This window comes from Macrotis lagotis, chromosome 4, assembly GCF_037893015.1.
Source record: "Macrotis lagotis isolate mMagLag1 chromosome 4, bilby.v1.9.chrom.fasta, whole genome shotgun sequence".
NCBI classification, from domain to species: Eukaryota; Metazoa; Chordata; class Mammalia; order Peramelemorphia; family Peramelidae; genus Macrotis; species Macrotis lagotis.
This window is the reverse complement of record NC_133661.1, coordinates 274,810,119-274,828,710: the sequence shown is the minus strand read 5'-3', so window position 1 is coordinate 274,828,710 and position 18,592 is coordinate 274,810,119. Positions and strand designations below refer to the sequence as shown.

The 18,592-nt window shown below is 36.2% G+C and overlaps 1 protein-coding gene across 5 annotated transcripts in view; it reads left to right on the top strand.

Moving 5' to 3' along the window:
- GPHN (gephyrin) overlaps positions 1-18,592 on the top strand; it is a 714,820-nt gene that overhangs the window by 560,031 nt on the left and 136,197 nt on the right. For all 5 annotated transcript variants that reach the window (XM_074236098.1, XM_074236097.1, XM_074236096.1 and 2 more), the window contains one exon: positions 13,633-13,770. In XM_074236098.1, coding sequence (XP_074092199.1) covers positions 13,633-13,770 — 138 coding nt within the window. The remainder of the gene's footprint in view (positions 1-13,632; positions 13,771-18,592) is intronic.

The window sequence follows — 18,592 nt, the reverse complement described above, 5'->3', positions numbered from 1 at the left end:
TGTTACCAGAAAACTGTCTAGTTAAAGGTTTCAGTGGTTCAAGCAAAAATGAAAGAATTCACTTAAAAGATCAATTCTTACCCAGAAGAATTTCAGAACAAAACAGAAGATTTATTTAAGTATTGCTGTGGATAACAGAAGCAAAATGAAAGAAAGCATACAAGTAGTAGGGGCACTATGGGGATTAGCAGCAGTAGGAGAATAAGCATCAAAAAGAGAGCTATAGGAGCATGAAAGGTTATCTGGGAAATTACACTCCCCCCTCCAAGAGTAGACTGGCCTCTCAAAGGAAGAGGAGCCATCAGGGTACAAGCAGTATAAGGATGGGTATTGGGGCAGGAGAGTTTATTTGGGGGATTCTGCTCCCCAAATGCCATCTAGCTTCCCAAAGAAAGACAAGCAATCAGGGTAAGCAGTAAAGAAGGGTTAAGGGTATGAGAGGTTATTTGGGGAATGACATTCTCCTAGAGTAGTCTAACTTCCCAAAGGAAGACAAACAATTCAACTGAGTAGAGAGTGAGCTTTTAAAGGGGCAGGAGAATGAGGCAATTGAGTATGCACAGATGGGAGGGCAGTAGCTCCAAGAGCAGAGATGTAGTAATTAGGTAAACATTGATGGGGACTGTAACTCAAAGACTTAATCCTTTCAGGTTATGAGAAGGAACCATTGTTTTGTCTTGTACCTGATGGGCAGAGGGGTTGGTTTGCAGGCCAGTGTTAATGTAAGGTATATGGTTGGTGCAGAAAGAACAAATTAATTATAGAACATATTTCTCTTAACATTTTCTCTACTTCATGGTGATATATATGGTTTGTTGTACTTCTTTTTTTTAAACCAGCCACAGAATTCTTGGTACTGGTTGGTTAAAAGTATCATTTATAGTCAGCCTCAGTCATTCTCTGATTGTGAGTCCTCCAGGTCTTTACTACCTTTTGACTTTCTGCTGCTCTGTGGCTAAGAAAAGGGAGGAGATGGAATTGAGCTAAGTCAGTTCATTTTTTTGTTGGTTAGCAACTGTTGAAAAAAAATTAGACTATTTCTTCATCTGTTTCTATAATTCTATCAGATATTAGCCATGGATTTTATTGTTTCAGTATACTTTATTTCTTCATTAGTTAAGTTGATCTAGACTTACTTCTAATCATTCTTATATTAATGTGATGTGGACCTCAATGCACACATTTTGTTATGTGGTAGTGAGGTTCTGCTCATCTCTTTGTACACATTTCTCAAGAAATTTATTTTTATTTTCATGATTTTAACCTCCCCCAAAAAATAAAAGAAAACAAGTTTTTTTAATTCTCACTTCTTGCTTTGTTTGAGTTCCCACCACCACCCAAAAAAAAAAAACTTTGGTGAACTTTGCCTTGACTAAATAAAGAGAAACTTTCTAGGATAATACATGGAAATATTACCCAAAATTCATACCGACTTGCATATTTGAGTCCAAGCAATTCTGCTGCTACCAGCCATCTCCTTGACTGACCTTTGAACCTAGTCCAATCTTTCTTAGATTTATTTGAAAGGCTGAGTGCTTTGCATATCTGAATGACAACATTCTGTGAATTCTCAAAGGCCCTCACTATGACATCTGAATATATTACCATACTCTGTGCTATCTAAATTTCCTAAGACTGCTATTCATCCCTCTCTTGGCTATCTTGCTTTCTAAAAAGATCCAGCTAATTGAAATGGGATGTATTTGGTCCACAAATATTGTGGCAAATGAAATAGTAATATTAATAGGGCAGAGCAAGTATCTTCCTTGTGGTTTTCAGTAAACCCTAAGAATGAATAATGTTTTAAACTTGAACTACTTTAGAGAATTGTGTTGCTGATTGCTTTGAAGAATAGTTTCCTCCTAAAATTACTTTGATTAATGAGGTGGAACTTACATAAGTCTTTTATTTCTTTCTACTTTCTTCCTTCTGCAATCCAAAGAAAGCATCATATATTCATTTATTTTTTAGTAAACATTTGAATGGATTTTTCAGATGAAGATAAAATAGTACACTTATGGGACTAACAGTATAAAATAGTTAGACTGCTGTAGGAGACTGTCATCCCCCAATGTATTTTTACTGTTGTTAATAGGTCTGTTTTGAGAGACATCATAAATGGGAAAGAGCATTGCTACCCAAATGTCAGTAGAAAGGAAGCCGAAAATATCTTATAGTCAGTCTGTTAGAAACTTAGCATTTATTAGGCTCCTAGGTTGTGCTTGGCATAATGTTAATTACTAGGGATGAAAGGAAAGCAAAAATCAGTTCCCACTCTTAAGGAGTTCATAGTCTAAAAAAGCAACTAAATATAAAACAGATCTATATAAGGTAAACTGAGGGTAGTTTCAGAGGGAAGGCACTAAGTTTAAGGTAGACTAATAAAGAAAGGCTTCTTGCAGAAGATAAAACTTTAGCTGAGACTTGAAGAAAAACTGGGAAGCCAGCAGATGAGAAGCCCAGCACAGGGAAGAGCCAGAAGACCCCCAGCATCAGGAGATGGAGGATAAGAATCATCCTTGGATCTCAGAGTACATGACAGGGAAGGCAATGTAATAAACCTGGAAAGGTAAAAAGGAGTCAGGTTATAAAGGACTTCAGAAGTTAAAGAGATGGTTTTATATTTAATATTAGATGAAATTAAGGAGGTGACATAGTCAGACCTATACTTTAGGCATAGCTTTTTGAGGACTGAGGATAGGCTATTACAATAGTCCAGGAATGAAATGGTAAGGACCTGTACCAGGGTGGTGGCAGTGCCAGAGGAGAAAAGGGGTTGAGTTTAATCTTAAAAATAATAGATTAGGGGGCGGCTAGGTGGCGTAGTGGATAAAGCACCAGCCCTGCAGTCCTGAGTTCAAATCAGGCCTCAGACACTTAATAATTACCTAGCTGTGTGGCCTTGGGCAAGCCACTTAACCCCATTTGCCTTGCAAAAACCTAAAAGAAAATAATAATAATAGATTAAATAAATATGTGTTAACCTTTGGAGTTTGTCCTAATAAAGGACATTTACTTCCAAGAGTTTTGTTCCTTCGAGAAGGAACAAAATAGAATTAGGTTAACCTACATAGTTATTAATATTTCTGTAAACTTACCGATTTTGCAAGCTTGCATTGGGTGGCCCTGCTAGAGAGCCAAATTCCCAAATTGAAGTCTTGGAAAGTAGTTTTTATACAATTTAACCATTAGAAGGCAGGTCTGACTTGTCTATCAAAAAAGGGAGTACCCTTCAACTCGAGATAAGGTAGGGGCAATTCAGGATGGGGCAGAGGAACTGATATCATTAAAAAAGAGGGCCATGTCAGTTTACTAAAAACCTCCAGAATGCAATGTGAATTTTTCCCTTCCAGAACTGATCCTTGATACAATGGGATTTGTCATTAGTAGCTAACTAGGGTTTATAGAAGAGGTGTTACAAGGATAGAAACAGTAGGACTTGACAACTTGATCTTAGTCAAGGATAACGTCTAGGTTACAAGCCTTGGATACTGGAAGGATAAATGATACCTTGACAGTAGAGGGAAGGGGGAAAAATAATGAGTTCAGTTTTAGACTTGTTGAATTTGAACTGTCTAATTGAACTAGCTGTGTCTACGGCCATGCCACCCTGAACACACCCAATCTCTTCTGATCTCGGAACTAGCTGTGTGAAAGTAGAGAGACTGAGTGTAAAGGATGGGTTTCATTCCATTCAGTGTCTTACTATACATTAGTCATTGTTTTTCTTATTTAAAAATGTTATTAATACTAGAATTAGCCATTATGATTTTTAAAAAATTACTCTAAAAATATTGTTTCTGGGTGATCTACTGTTTTGTTGTTGTCATTTTTCAGTTATGTCAGATCCTTTATGATACCTTTTGAGATTTTCTTGGCATAAATACTAGAATGGTTTGTCAGTGGGTCCATTTTGTCAGGAAATATCTGAATCTGGATTTGAACTCAGGTCCTGACCCTATCTACTCTATCCACTGAGTCACCAGTTGCCTCTAATCTACTATAATTCATGTTCTAGATAGAGTTTGAATTCACAAGTTTGAATTTTCAGGTTCTTAAATCAAACATGGTTGTATTATGCATCACTGTTACCAAGGAAAATATTCTGTACCATAGCAATAAAAATTTCCTCGGATTCTTTTCTCTAGATACTTCAACTTGAGAGTTACAAATAGAGACATTGAAATTAAATAGCCCCTACCTAAGGTTTTTGCATTGTAACTTTTTGTGTCAGTGATTTCTGCCAAGCTACATGTTTAAAGCCTACCTCAATGAAAGATTGCAAATTGTTAATTTTAAAAAATGAAAATGCGATTCTATTGACCATCCTGGCCAAATAAAACATTTTTCTTTGAGGTATTGTCCTCTGGTCATTATTGTTAATGTTCCTGATACTAAAATTTGCCTGCACTCCTCACCCTGCTTAGTAGGTTCTCAGTTCAGTTGATCACCTGCCCACCCTGGGAAAAGAGCTCTCAATATAGGTAAAAGAGTAGCATTACCTGTTCATTTCCTCATAGGCTATCCTTAAACTGCTAAAGACAAGGAAGGTCGTCCCAGTTATTTTCTTCACATACCTCAATCTCAACTCAAGTCTGTATTACATTTAAAGCAGAGTTGACAGGAATTCAAACTGTAGTTGTCGATGACTGACACTTTTCCCTCTGTATTGTGTCATATGCTCTACCCAGTTTCAATGGTTTGAAGTAAGATAGAACTAGCATCTTTTGGATACTGTACCCTCCTTGAAGAGGGGAACCACTGTTAACTGAACCATTGATAAGTGGGCTACTTATGTGGTTGACTTTACTCATAGAATCTTACCAAACTGTAGAGAAATATGAAATTTATCTTTATTTTGGAGTAGGAAGAAATAAAAGGAGAGTACCAGATGACTGAAGGGGTTGTTTGGACTCTACCAAGATCTTTCCTCTGGTTCTCCTCATTAGTCAGTGCTATGCTTTTGCAAAGAAGTTTGATGTAATCTGTGGCTAAGGAACATACGTTTTACTATATGGGAAATAAAAATGGCCTTTAGGAACAATCTCTGGCCTTATTAGTAGCCCTCTGAACCAACCATCTTAACTTTCATTTTATTGGTAAGTCTGATCTAGATGGGCTTATTATATGCAGATTACTTTTGAAGTTAGAAAAGCTGTTCTTGTTATCAATTTTTGCCTAGTGTTTTGCTTCCAGACTTATTCACTTAAAATAAAATATTTTTCAACGTGTGGATCATGTATTTACTTACTTTGTGATTGCAGTTTTTAAGCCAACTGTATAAGACTAACTCCATTAGCTGTCAATGCCTATATTGTAATGTTCAAAGTTTGAAAAATAGCATACATATATATTCTTTGTCTTTGAAGTAAAGAGCTACAGTTGCTATAGTTCAGTCATATTTTAACATCAGCATCAATAGTTTTATTTACCAAAGTTAGAGTTTATGGTAGTTGTTATTTTGTAACCAGCATAATTGAGAATTAGAAATCAAAATTGACAAATGTAGGAAAAAAGAACTGGTCCATAGGAAAAGCTTCTGAAAAAGCATCTGATAGAGAAAAAAATCAACGAGACAAATACCCTACCCTAAAGATTATATATGCTGTGTTATATATTATATATGCTGCATTGAATGCTGAGTTATATGCTGAATAGTAATAGATTATATGGTACCACCAATCTCTGTAGGGACCTAAAATTCCTGGAGAATCCTGTAGCTAATCTAAATAAATCAGATCAGTTTATTAAGTAATGAATGGTAATCACCAAAAAACAGGGACCAGCTTAGATCTTGAATAAAGGGGTAGATAGAATTTTATATATTAAAAACATTTGGGGTGGCTAGGTGGTGCAGTGGATAGAGCACCAGCCCTGGAGTCAGGAGTACCTGAGTTCAAATCCGGCCTCAGACACTTAATAATTACCTAGCTGTGTGGCCTTGGGCAAGCCACTTAACCCCATTGCCTTGCAAAAACCTAAAATAAAAAGAAATTTAACCAAATAAGACTAGTAATAGGAAGCAATACAATATTAGGTAATCTGATATCTAATTAGATAAAAGATTAGGACCTTTCCAAGTTGGGGGAGAGAGGGAGAGAGAGAGAGAGCAAGAAAGAGCAATTAGATACAATTCTCTGAATTCAGATAAACAGATACCCTGCTCCCCCTAAGTGCCTATAAGCAATAAAAGGAACTGGATATAATAACTGAATGATCAGTACAGGGCCAATTTGTCAATAAGACATATGTTTGTTTATGATATGCAATGCAAAAAAATTCTTTATGTCAGTCTTTGAACCTGACTGAGTTTCTGGTTAATATAACCTTGTTCCTTCATTAAGGGATAGTCCAACTTCCTAACCACACAGAGCTATGTTCAAACAATGTAATAAGTTTCCTCTGAATTCTCATAATTGAATAAAGTTTTCTCACAAGACAGAAATTGGACTAGACCCATAACTGAATAGAAAGAGAACTGAGCTATCACCACTTGCTACTTATTGTTATTCAGTCACTTTTCAGTCAGACCTGACCCTTTATGATTCCATTTGGGATTTTCTTGGCTCTAGCTCATCTTACAGATGAGGAAGCTAAGCAAACAGGGTTAAGTGACTTGCTCAGGATCACACAAGATAATAATTATCTGAGGCCATATTTGAACTTAGGGAAATGAGAGTTCCTGACTCCAGGTCTAGCACTATCCACTGTACCACACAACTACCATTTGCTGCTCTAATCCCCTCAATTCCCTCAATAACCTTGATCCAGGAATGTGCTAGCAAATGTTTCACAATCAGTTCTCTAAAAAAAATTTTTTTTTAATTTAATCTACATTATTTGTATTTTCTATCATTTTCTTAAAATTTAGAAAATCTATAAAACAGTAAATTGTACCCTAATTTGTTACATTACTGATTTCTTTTATGTCCATGCTTACACTGAAAATTTTATTGTTGACTCCTGGGAGGCAGTAAGAGATAAGTCTAGATAAGTCCCTGCCTAGATATTATTTTGGAAGCATATCAATACAATTTAAAAATGTTTCATACATAGTTTCAGGTTCAATTGTGTGATGAATTCACAAAAGGACCAACTCTAACCCAGAGGTATTTAGGGACAAAAGAAAAAAAAGGTTTATTTAATTATTACAGTGGTTTGAAGAAACTAAGGGAGAGAGAGGATAAGACATTAGCAGCAGCTGGAGCAGAAACCACCTTCAGAGTATAAAGCAGAAAGGAAGGGGATAGAGACAAAAGAGTTTTTTTGAGGAATCATACTACCTAAGAGCAGGGTGGCTTCCCAAAGGGAGACCACAACTCAGCTGAGAGATGGATGAATTTATAAAGGGATAGGAAGATGGGGTACTTAGGGATCTGTAAATGAGAAGGGTAGCTCAGAGAGCAAAAATAAGGACATGCTGATAAGGGGCAATAGCTCAAAAATTTAATCCTTTTAGACTAGGGGAAGGATCTATTATTTTATTGAGAGGGTCTTGTCTTTTACCTGAGAGGAGAGATTTACTGAGACCCTGCTTGGGAGGGATAAGGTACCTTATGGATTGTCACCCTTTATACTTGAAAAGATCATGTCATCAAGTAATTGATGACAAGACAGGCATATTATGTTGATTAAAATGAGGGGAATGTTTGCCAAGACATCCTTCTCACTGCCTCTTCCCAGCACTTGATTAGACTAGGAAACAGGATTTCAGTTGATGATTTGGATACAGCAGAAGACCTTGGCCTTTTAGATTTGGACTTCCATGTCAATGAGGCACCAAGGCAGTAATGCCAGGCAGAGCATCAGTATGTATGGTATATTTATGGAGACAAACTTATGATACTACAGCAAAGCTAACCTATCTCTTGATGGTCTAATCATCAATACAGTAAATCTGTGGTAACCCAAAATGATCAAAATAGTACAGGTAAGTTCTGATAAGATCAGAGTAGAGAGGTAATTTTATCTCCTCAGTTTTGACAATCCAAAATTACATTAGCTTTTTGTTGCCAAATAATACCCCTGATAATGGGATGTGAATAGGGGGATTATAGGTGGATCAGTGGCCTTGAACAATGGGATGGATGTCAGCAGAGGACTGAATAGGTTATATAGAATATAATTTCTTGGTCCAATAGTTCCTCTACTAACTAAAGATTCACAACCTTCCTACCTTTCCTGTCTTCTTTCTTGTCAGTCCCTTCCACATAGTGTGATCCAGCTACATTGATTTACTTCCTGTTGCTCCCATGTAAATTCTATATCTTTAAACCTTTGTATTTACTGTTACTCATTCCTGAAATTCTCTGCCTTACTTTTCTTCCTTGTTGTCCTGGCTTCTTTCAGGACTCAGTTTTGAGGGTAGCTAGGTGGCACTGGATAGAGGGTTGATCTTGGAGTCAGGAGGATCTGAGCTCAAATAATTGTCTAGCTGTGTGACCTTGGGCAAATCACTTGACCCCATGGCCTTGCAAAAAAAAAAGTTCTAATTCCATCTTCTTCAAGAGAACTTTCCAAGTCCCCCTAGCTGCAGTACCTTCCCTTCACAAATTACTACCATCTACACTTTATATCTTCTATGAACCTAGTTATTTACATATTGTCTTCTCCATTCGAATGTATGTGTGTTGAGGGAGGGATTTGTTTGCCTTTTTGTTTTATTTTTACTTTGTTTTATTTTGGCCTAGCTCTTAGTTTGTAGGTACTCAATAAATGCTATCCACTTGCCTACCTGACTGACTGACCTATCATTGGGAAACCTTGTCAATTCAAGAATCAATTCATTGTTGAATCCACTCCAAAAAGGTTTGAAAATAATGACTCCAGTAGCAATCTAGTCTCAGACTCGAGGGCAGTCTAATGTGGTTTGGTCTACAAGTTTTCTGATAAAGGTATGTCTAAGAACTTGATGAAAACATTTTTAGATTAGAATTTTTCTGAGCCATCTTTTATCCATATCAAAGACATATTTGTAAAAGTAGGATAGCTTTAGACTTTTTTTTAGATTTTTTTTTTTTGCAAGGCAGACGGGGTTAAGTGGCTTGCCCAAGGCCACACAGCTAGGTAATCATTAAGTGTCTGAGACCAGATTTGAACCCAGGTACTCCTGACTCCAGGGCCGGTGCTTCATCCACTCTTCCACCTAGCTGCCCCAGCTTTAGACTTTTAATAAAGAAAAGAACCACTTAATTCACAAAATTCTATTCTTTGTTACATTGTTGCTCTGTACTAGTGAAATCTGAACTTGTAACTCAACCTCCTCATTTGTTTATAGGAATAATAACACTTCTAGCTCCTTCTTTCCCTGACTTCCTAAAAATTCACTCTATTCAACAATCATTTTCTGGTCCTCTTTAATTTTTATGAATTCTCTTTGAGATTTTCTCCAGTTTATCTTGTATGTATCTTATTTGTACTTGGTTATTTGTATATTATCTCTTCCATTAGATTATGAGCTACTTGAGGGCAGGGACTGTTTTTGTAATACTTTTTAGCTTCAGTGCTCTTTAATAAACACTGAATAAATGGGCAGCTAGGTGGCATAGTACATAAGAGTTGGGAGAGTCTGAAATCAGAGACCTAAGTTCAAATGTGGCCTTAGACACTTACTGACTCTGTGACCCTGCGCAAGTCAAAGTCACTTATCCCAGCTTGCTTTAGTCCCCTTATCTGTAAAATGAGCTGGAGAAGGAAATTATACCCCATTGTTGCGGTCCACTCTGGGCAGCCGGGTCTCAGTTTAATTCACACAACTCTTCAGGGAGCTCCGCCGGACATGTCCCGCATGTTCAATAATGAAAGTCAGCCAGTGAGAGATAAGCAAGGAGTTTATTGCAGGTATATGCTACATCTCTGACTCACATAGTTGAAATAAGGGTATATATAAGCCTAGTCCCCTTGTATCAGCATCCCTCATCTCCAGGCCTGTGGAAGTATAAGGGGTATGCCACAAAAGGTCTGTATCCTGGAAAAATGTGGAATCTTCAACAAGATAAAGATGAAAGGTAGAGAGATAAGGACCAGAACTCCTTCCTGGGACACTTGAACAAGATGAGGATGAAAGGCAGAGGGATAAGGACAAAAGGTCCTTCCTGAGAATATTCAACAAGATAAGGATGAAAGGCAGGAGAACAAAGAGAGAGAAGGGCCAGAGCTCCTTCCTGAGTTCAGAGCACTCTGGTATGGACATTCCTGTTGTCCCAGGTCTCAGTGACTCTCAGGATGAACTCCTCATGGCCACATACTCTGTCTATTATCCCCTTACACCCCGTATTTACCTTTGCCAAGAAAATTCCAAGAGTCAGATTCTACTAAAAAAAAAATCTAATAAATGCTCATTAATTTGTTTATTAATTCCTAGGATTGTTATAAGGTTTTTAAAACAAAAAAAAAATAAATTGGAAAATATTGTGTGAGATTAGGAAGCCAAATTGTTTTTTAAGATTTGCATGTATATTTCTGTTGCTGGAAAATGTTCAGTTGGCATATATTGTGATATTATGAATGTCAGAGGATTGGAAGATAAGAACTGCTTATCTTTGTCTAATTAATCTCTCAATCCACTGAATTGGATATTAGTTGATCAGTTTTTAATATCTTCTGTATCTTTATCCAGTGAACCAATTAATTATTAATTGATAATGGCAGATAGTCTTAGTGATAGGCACAGTAATTTCCCAAAATCCCTTCTAAGAAACATTGTGATTCAGTTAAGAAAAGTTATTCTAAATTATATGTTGACATAGTATAGCCTTTAAATCAGCTCTATCCCCATTGGGTAAAAAACACACAAAACAAAAATAGTGCCTATTACTATCTAAGAAAAAAAGTAGGATTGGTACAATGGCTCTAGAAGTATTGATGCCAGGGGAAATGTAGCTGATTCAGGTGAAATATGAAAGAATTCATGTAGAAGACTGACTCTGACCCAGAAGAAATTTTAGGAACTAAAAAGTTTATTAAAATATTGCAGAACTGGGGCGGCTAGGTGGCGTAGTGGATGAAGCAGCGGCCCTGGAGTCAGGAGTACCTGGGTTCAAATCCGGTCTCAGACACTTAATAATTACCTAGCTGTGTGGCCTTGGGCAAGCCACTTAACTCCGTTTGCCTTGCAAAAACCAAAAAAAAAAAAAAAAAATTGCAGAAGTTAAGAAAAAGAAAGAGTAAAGGCAGTTGGAAGTCACTAATCCCCTAAGGGGCATTGGCAGCCACATCAGCAACATAAACCACCAGGAGAGGAAGAGCAGTAAGGAAAGGTAGAAAAGCATGAGAGGCTACCTGGGGAATCACACTCCCCAGGAGTGGGCTAGCTTCACCAGAAGACAAGTAATTCAACTGAGTGGAGAGTAAGCTTTCAAGGATTTGGGGCACCAAAGAAGAAAGTGGGAGGGTGGGTAGCTCAGAGAGCAGAGATGAGTTAATGAGGGATATGTTGATGAGGGGCAGTAGCTCAAAGACTTAAACCTTATTGGCTATTGCAAGGATCCATTGTTTTGTTGATAGGGGCTTGACCTTGCCAGGGTGGGGCAAGGTACTTCACTAAAAATTCTTAATTCTTGGGGCAGCTAGGTGGCGTAGTGGATAAAGCACCGGCCCTGGAGTCAGGAGTACCTGGGTTCAAATCCGGTCTCAGACACTTAATAATTACCTAGCTGTGTGGCCATGGGCAAGCCACTTAACTCCATTTGCCTTGCAAAAAAAAAAATCTAAAAAAAAATTCTTAATTCTCATCTCAATAACTTGGACAATGGGAGACAGGGTAGGGGCCTTATATTGCCAGTTCAAAGAAAACATTAATTATAAAGTATATTTCTCTGTCTAGTATTTGCTTTACTTCTTTATGACATTGATTTGCTACTGCCTTCCTTTCTTTATTCTCCTCCTACCTATCTTAATTGCTTGAGCTCCTTTGATGAATCTTTATCCTTATCTGCTCCCTATGTATTTTCTCCAAGACTTTGTCCTGTGCCTTCTTCTCTTTTTATCTCTGTACTATCTCCATTGGTGCTATCATCAGTTCAGTTATCATCTCTTTGCAAATAAATATATCTGTATATCCTATCCTGGTCTCTTTTTTGAGTTCCATTCTTACATTTTCAGCTATGTAGTTGACATTTCAAACTGGATGTCCTGTTAGGCATCTTTAATTCAAAATGTCTACAAGAATGCTCAAATTTCCCTCAACCCCAACTCTTTTCTAAATATGTCTATTACTTTCAAGGTCATTCCTGTTTAAAGGCAGGAAACCACTGATCCGAAAACAACCTAAGCAACTTAAGCCATAGTGAGAGAATGAGCTATATGGATAGGGTTAGAAGGAAAGGAGTTACCTTGAGGAATCATTTGGGAAATCACACTCCCCCAGGGTGAGCTGACCTCCCAAAGGAAGACAGACAATTCAACTGAGTAGTAAGTGAGCTTTTAAAGAGGCAGGAAGATGAGGTAATTTAGATATAATTTGATGGGGGCAGTAATTCAAAGAACTGTTGAGGGATGGTAGATTAAAGACTTAATCCTTTCAACCCAAGGCAAGGATCCATTGTTTTGTTAATAGGGGCAAGGTACAGTAAAGTTCATTGATCTCATAGTTTGGAACAGTGGGATAGGGGTAGTTCAGGGAATAGATTAATTGTAATTTTAATTATATTAATTATAACATTTTTCTGCCCAATATTTCTCCTACTTCCTTAATTACATCCACTCCTACTTTTTCTGACTTCCTACTATATAGGTTCTATGGTTCAAAAAACTGACTTACTTGCCGTTTTTTGATTACAGCAATTCATTTCCTATCTTGGTGCTCCCTGGCTACTCCAGCATTCCATGTTTTAAAAGCTCCTCCTCTCAACTCTACCATTTCTTCTAGACTCAACTCAAATCCAGCATTCTGCAAAGGGCATTCTCAGTGCCTCCATCCACTCATCTTCTTGAACTTTCTCCTATAAAATTATTTTCTTTCTACTCTGTATGTTTCTTTTATGCATCTATTTATTTACATATTATCTCCCTGATTAATATAAAAGTCTCTTCAGGTCAGTGGACTAATTTTTTTGTTTCTTTGAATCTCCAGTTAGCAAAAGCTTGGCATATAATAAACACTTAATAATTCTTATTGATTGATTGATTAAACCTTACTTGTCCCTCTACTATTGAGAACCCAAATTTAGGAGGATCAATGTTATTTTATTACAGGCCTAACATTTCCCCAACAGTAGTATGCCAAAGTTTGTTTTTTTTAATCTTAATACCTTTTCTCCCTGTTACCAGTACCCCTATGACTAGGGATCACATCAGTAAAAAGAAAGGACCTGAACTAAAATATTTGGGTCCAAGAATATTATCCCCTTTTCTTTCAGACCAACCAAACTCCAGTTTGATCAACTCCTTTTTAGCTCCTAAATTAGTTCATTAGAATCCCAAACACAAATCCTATTTTCAATATAAAATTTAGCAATGATAATTTACTTTGTCCCAAATAGATATTTTTTTGAGATGGGTCAATTCTTTCTTTTGTTGTCTTTATTTTAGAATGTCTCAGAATGGAAGTTATTCATGTGAACAAATTATCCTAATTTCCTGTTATTGTTTTAGTAACTACAACCTCAACTGAAATCTTTTCTTGTGTAACAGGTCACAGTGCTGTTGATATCACCAAAGTGGCAAGAAGACATCGCATGTCTCCATTCCCACTGACATCTATGGATAAAGCTTTCATCACGGTCCTAGAGATGACACCGGTGCTCGGAACAGAAATCATCAATTACAGAGGTATAATCAGATATAGCAGTGTCCTTCTGTACATTGCAATGCTTATCTATATAAAGCTTAATATTAAGATGTATAACTTTCATAAGGTATGATATTAACCAGCATCATTATTATTATTCTAACTTAACTCTTAGAGCAACAGTTCTTTGCTTCCTTTAAAAATAAAAGGAAAACTGTCATATTTTCATTAATTCCAATATCAACTAAAGGAAACTCAGAACTGAGTGGTAAACAGCTACCTGCTGATGTTCCTTGCTTGATAAATGGGAAAAAACTGATAAGTCTCATAAAAATTTTTTCATGCTATGGAAATTCTTCCTTTGGAAGACAATACCAAAATCCACTGATATATTGTCCATAGGGATCACCAAACATCATCACTTTTCTTTTTCTTATGTTTCTTTTACTAAATTTTTTTATTTTGAATTTAACAAATCTTAATTTTTATATAAAGAACAAAAATAATTATACATGAAAATATGAACTTTTAATGATATATTAAAATTAACATGCTAATAAGATAACTGTTCTGCTTATTTCTATCCCCTTCTCAACTTCATTACATTTTCTTCTATGCTTTTCATACTCAATTATTCCTTACTCTCAGATCTCAGTAAAGTATTTAAATTTCATCTTGTTGAAAGTGAGGTCAGCTTCCTCAGGTTTTCAGGATTTCAGAAATAGTACATAGAAATTTTAAACTTTTAATTTAGTGATTTTTAAATTATGTAACCTCTTAAGCACTATATATGTAGCCACATATTTGGCTTTGGATTGAACCAAGTTCAGAAGTGCAGTTATAGAACTAAAGGGCTATACTTCCATTCTTTCCAATACCATAGAAGACAAAATTATTAAAGGTGACATTAGAAATGTTATTCATTTTAGTTGGAAAACTAAAGTTAATGGAGTATGCTAATTAATAGATTCCTTCACAAACTAGAAAGGTCCTCTCTATTCAGAGTCCATGATAGAACATTTACATTTGACTAGAATTTCTAGCTTCTTTCTGTTATATAAGCAGGGAGTCAGGATATACATTTACTCTCACATTTCTCTGTCTTGAGGAAAATTAAGATTAAAAGATCCTACTAGAGAAATGAATCTATCAGGTCTTCACTATTTGACAACTGGAGTCAATTTGGATGAAATGAAAGTTCCCATCTATTTTTAAAGGTGGAATGAATATCCAGAAATAGATTATATCTTTTCAACATATCCTGACACTAAGACATTTTCAGGAAATATGACTATACCCTCAAGTTGGAAAGGAATTATAAAACATTAACATCTTAAAATATACTTTTCTAACCCATCCTCACCACTTATTATTTTGGAGGAGTATTACTAAACAGCCACTCTTAGAGACTCTGGCTACATTCTTAAGAGGTTAATAGTCTGTCCATTCAGTATCCAAAAAGTCACCTGTACTTTATTGAGGAAAGAAAGTAGAAAACAGACATTTGTTTTTCCTTGGGAAAGGAAATACAGCAAGAGAGAACTCACTTACTCTTCATCTGTTCCAACAAAGTGTATCTGTTGTCACTCATACATACACAAACCTTGCAAGGATGATGTTAGCTTTCTTTGGGAAACTGCTTCTATCCATACTGATGAAAAAATGACAGATTCAGACACTCAACCTCCGAATCAGATAAAATGCAGTTTTTATTGCAAAACAAAATTGTAGTGAAGCCTTATGTAACACTATAGTTATATTCAGAGAAAACAGTATTTTGTATTTTTGAAAGTTTCTACAAATGGAAAAACAAATGAGAAAATACTTATGTATCACAAAATATGACAAAACTGTATATTATCATTATGTATCTTTGTCTGTGAAGCTTAAAATCATCATTGTTGCTACTTTTTTTTTTTTTAGTTAAGGCATCATTAATGCTTCAGAATCTTGTTTGGATTTTTGGACCTTGTCTCATCAAATTCAATATGTCATTTTTAAATCGAGTTCATGAGTTTTTCTTTCTCCTTTTTCATTGATTGTGATCTTCCACTTTTGTCCATTTATTTGTGATGAGTTTAATAGTTCTTCCAATTCAGTGATCTGTCATACCCAAAAGAATCTTTAGTTACCAGCATTATTATAGCTAGTTCTAGTACTTAAGGAAGATTATTTCTTGGAAAAGGTGCTATAAGTAGAAATTATGTAATCTGAACCTTGTTTTCTTCGTTTTTATAATTGAAGGTAATGAAGGCTACTAGCCAAAACCAAAATATACTATTTAATCAACTATAAATAACATGCCTATGCATTACATAGAAGGAAGCTTTACAAAATACATGTAAATCAATGGAAGTTTGATACAACAAACAACAAATTGTTTCCCTTTATATGTTACAATGTAAGAATATGTTGAAGAATATTATTATTATAAAAGATCTTTGAGTAATTTTTTTGTGGGATTTTAAGGCCTTTCAAAAATAGCTCTTCAAGAAACTAATCTTGGAAAGTCTGTTAGCACCAAAAAGAGTAGGCAGGTTTATTGGAGGCAGTGAGTTCCTCCCACCAAAAATCTTCAAAGAAAGGCTATATAGACACTTGTTTGGATATATTAAAGAAGGAATTTTTTTTCCATTTTCATGTTGAGCTCCTGGAGTCAGGAGGACTTGAGTTCAATTTGGACCTCAGACACTTAACACTTACTAGCTGTGTGATCTCAGGCAAGTCACTTAACCCTGACTGCCTCATATTTAGAGCCATCTCAGTTATCTTGATTCATATCTATCCAATGGATTCAGATGACTCTGGAGAAGAAAGTGATGCTGGTGACTTAACCCCCTTACTCAAATCCAGTTCTCATCCTTGTCATGTTGAACCTCCCCTGTTGTCATGGTCTTCTTTGAGAGTGAAGGTCAAACATTATCACAAGGTCCCTTTCTGTTGAGTCCCTTTATGGACTCCCTTATCTTTCCCCAGGTAAGTGTTGGAGGGACAGGAAACAAGGAAGACAAATTCTCTCTTTGTACACCAAGATCTCCAAGGTCTCTATTTACCAAAATACAAGTGCTTAAATACAAGTGCTTCCCAGTCTCTAAGCCACTCCCATTTCCTTGGCACTTAGTAAAACAACATTCTTGTGCTCAAGGGAACCAGGTGATGAAGGTCCACAGCACTCCCACACACAAAAATCCCTAACACCTTTCTGCTTTGGTACACTAATGACTTTCATTCATGAAAAGATTAGAGGAGATCATTAATAGAGAAATAGGACAGACTTTTAAAGGTAGATAAGAAAAATGACCCTAAGAGCAAAATGGCTGGAATGTAGGCTGTGGGGGTGGGCAGAAGAGGACTGGAAAATACTGCCCAGCCCTCAATCCCTTCAGGTTGAGAGAGAAATAGTAGAGGGAGTGACCCAGAGAATTTATTTGCAAAAACAAAGGAGGATTGTAGGCTAGGCAGACTCCTTCCCTCTGCTTTGTCCCCAGATACTGGCTTTCTTTTATAAGTTGTAAAGAGGCAGATTTAGGCTGTATGCTAAGTAAATTTTCTTAACTATTAGAGCTATCTAAAAATGGAATGGCCTACTTGGGTGGCAGTGGAGTGTTCTAATTACAAGAAATTGAGGTTCCATGGACACTTGTTTATGATTTTGTAGAGGGTTTTCCTTTTTAAGTAACAGTTTAACTAGAGATCTCCTTGATATACTTTGCAACTCTTGAGATTCTAGAGTGCTTGGACATTTTCCTTTTCTTTTTTCCCTACAAAGTGCTTTGACAGGTGATAGAAGAGCTTCAAAGAGAATTGAGATGTGCTCTCTCCTCATGTAGTTTATACTCACATATCAAAATTACTAAAAGTACAATGATATTAGACTTTTAGGAATGTACTGTAAGTAGAGTGTAAGCTTACATGTGGCCTTTTTAATCTGTTTTGACTAGAAGGGCTTTCAGAGTTGTCAAATCTGTTCATTTACATATTCTCTAATTTTTGTCAAATCTCTGTAGTCAGGGTTTAGTAAGTACTGCCTCTGATTTCTTGTGATCCTCCTTATAATAAATATTGGTATGATTTTCAAGGCTTTTTTTAAACATTTATTTTCTTCCATTATGAAATGCATGACACATGACATGAGTTCCCAGATATTAGAAGTTTTGAAATGTACTCTCACCATTCTGTGTTGTTCATGGGCTTTATTCAGGTAACAATGTGGAAAGATATCACTCAAATAGCAAGGATTCTGTGAACTTTAAGCTTTCTTATTTGGAATTATGTGACTGACAGTATAGAAATGCCTCTAATCTTGGCTTCTGATCATGGTGCAATTGATTGAGACCTTGGTAGTCAAGGAACATTTGCTATGGAAAAATTACTTCCTATCTCTTCTAGACCACTATGGCACAAGCCATCCTAAAACTACCTTTATATTCTTGGATCTTGTCTAAAATGTGGATTTTATAGCAGGCTATGTCAAAATCTGAGTACTATGTAAATATTCTCTGTGTTGCATGTTGCATTTGGAGAGAGGTCATATTCAGGAATTCTCCCATCTTCTCAGAGTAGCAGGGAACTCTCAGTGAGAAGAGTTTATGAATCTGCAGCTCCTAGGACATCAGAGGACTTAGAGGGGATGGGATAAAAATAATCCTCTTTATCCTTATTTCAAAGAAGATTTGGTTAGTATACCTCTTGAATTCCTCCCAACCACTGAGGAGTTCAAGTCACTTCTAGATTTTAAAAGGGTTTGATATGTCCTTCTCTTATTTTTAAAAAATTATTTGTTTTTCCTACTACATTCAATACCAATCACTATTTTGCAAAGTTTTGAGTTTTACATTTTTCTCCCTCTGTCTCTTCCTTCCT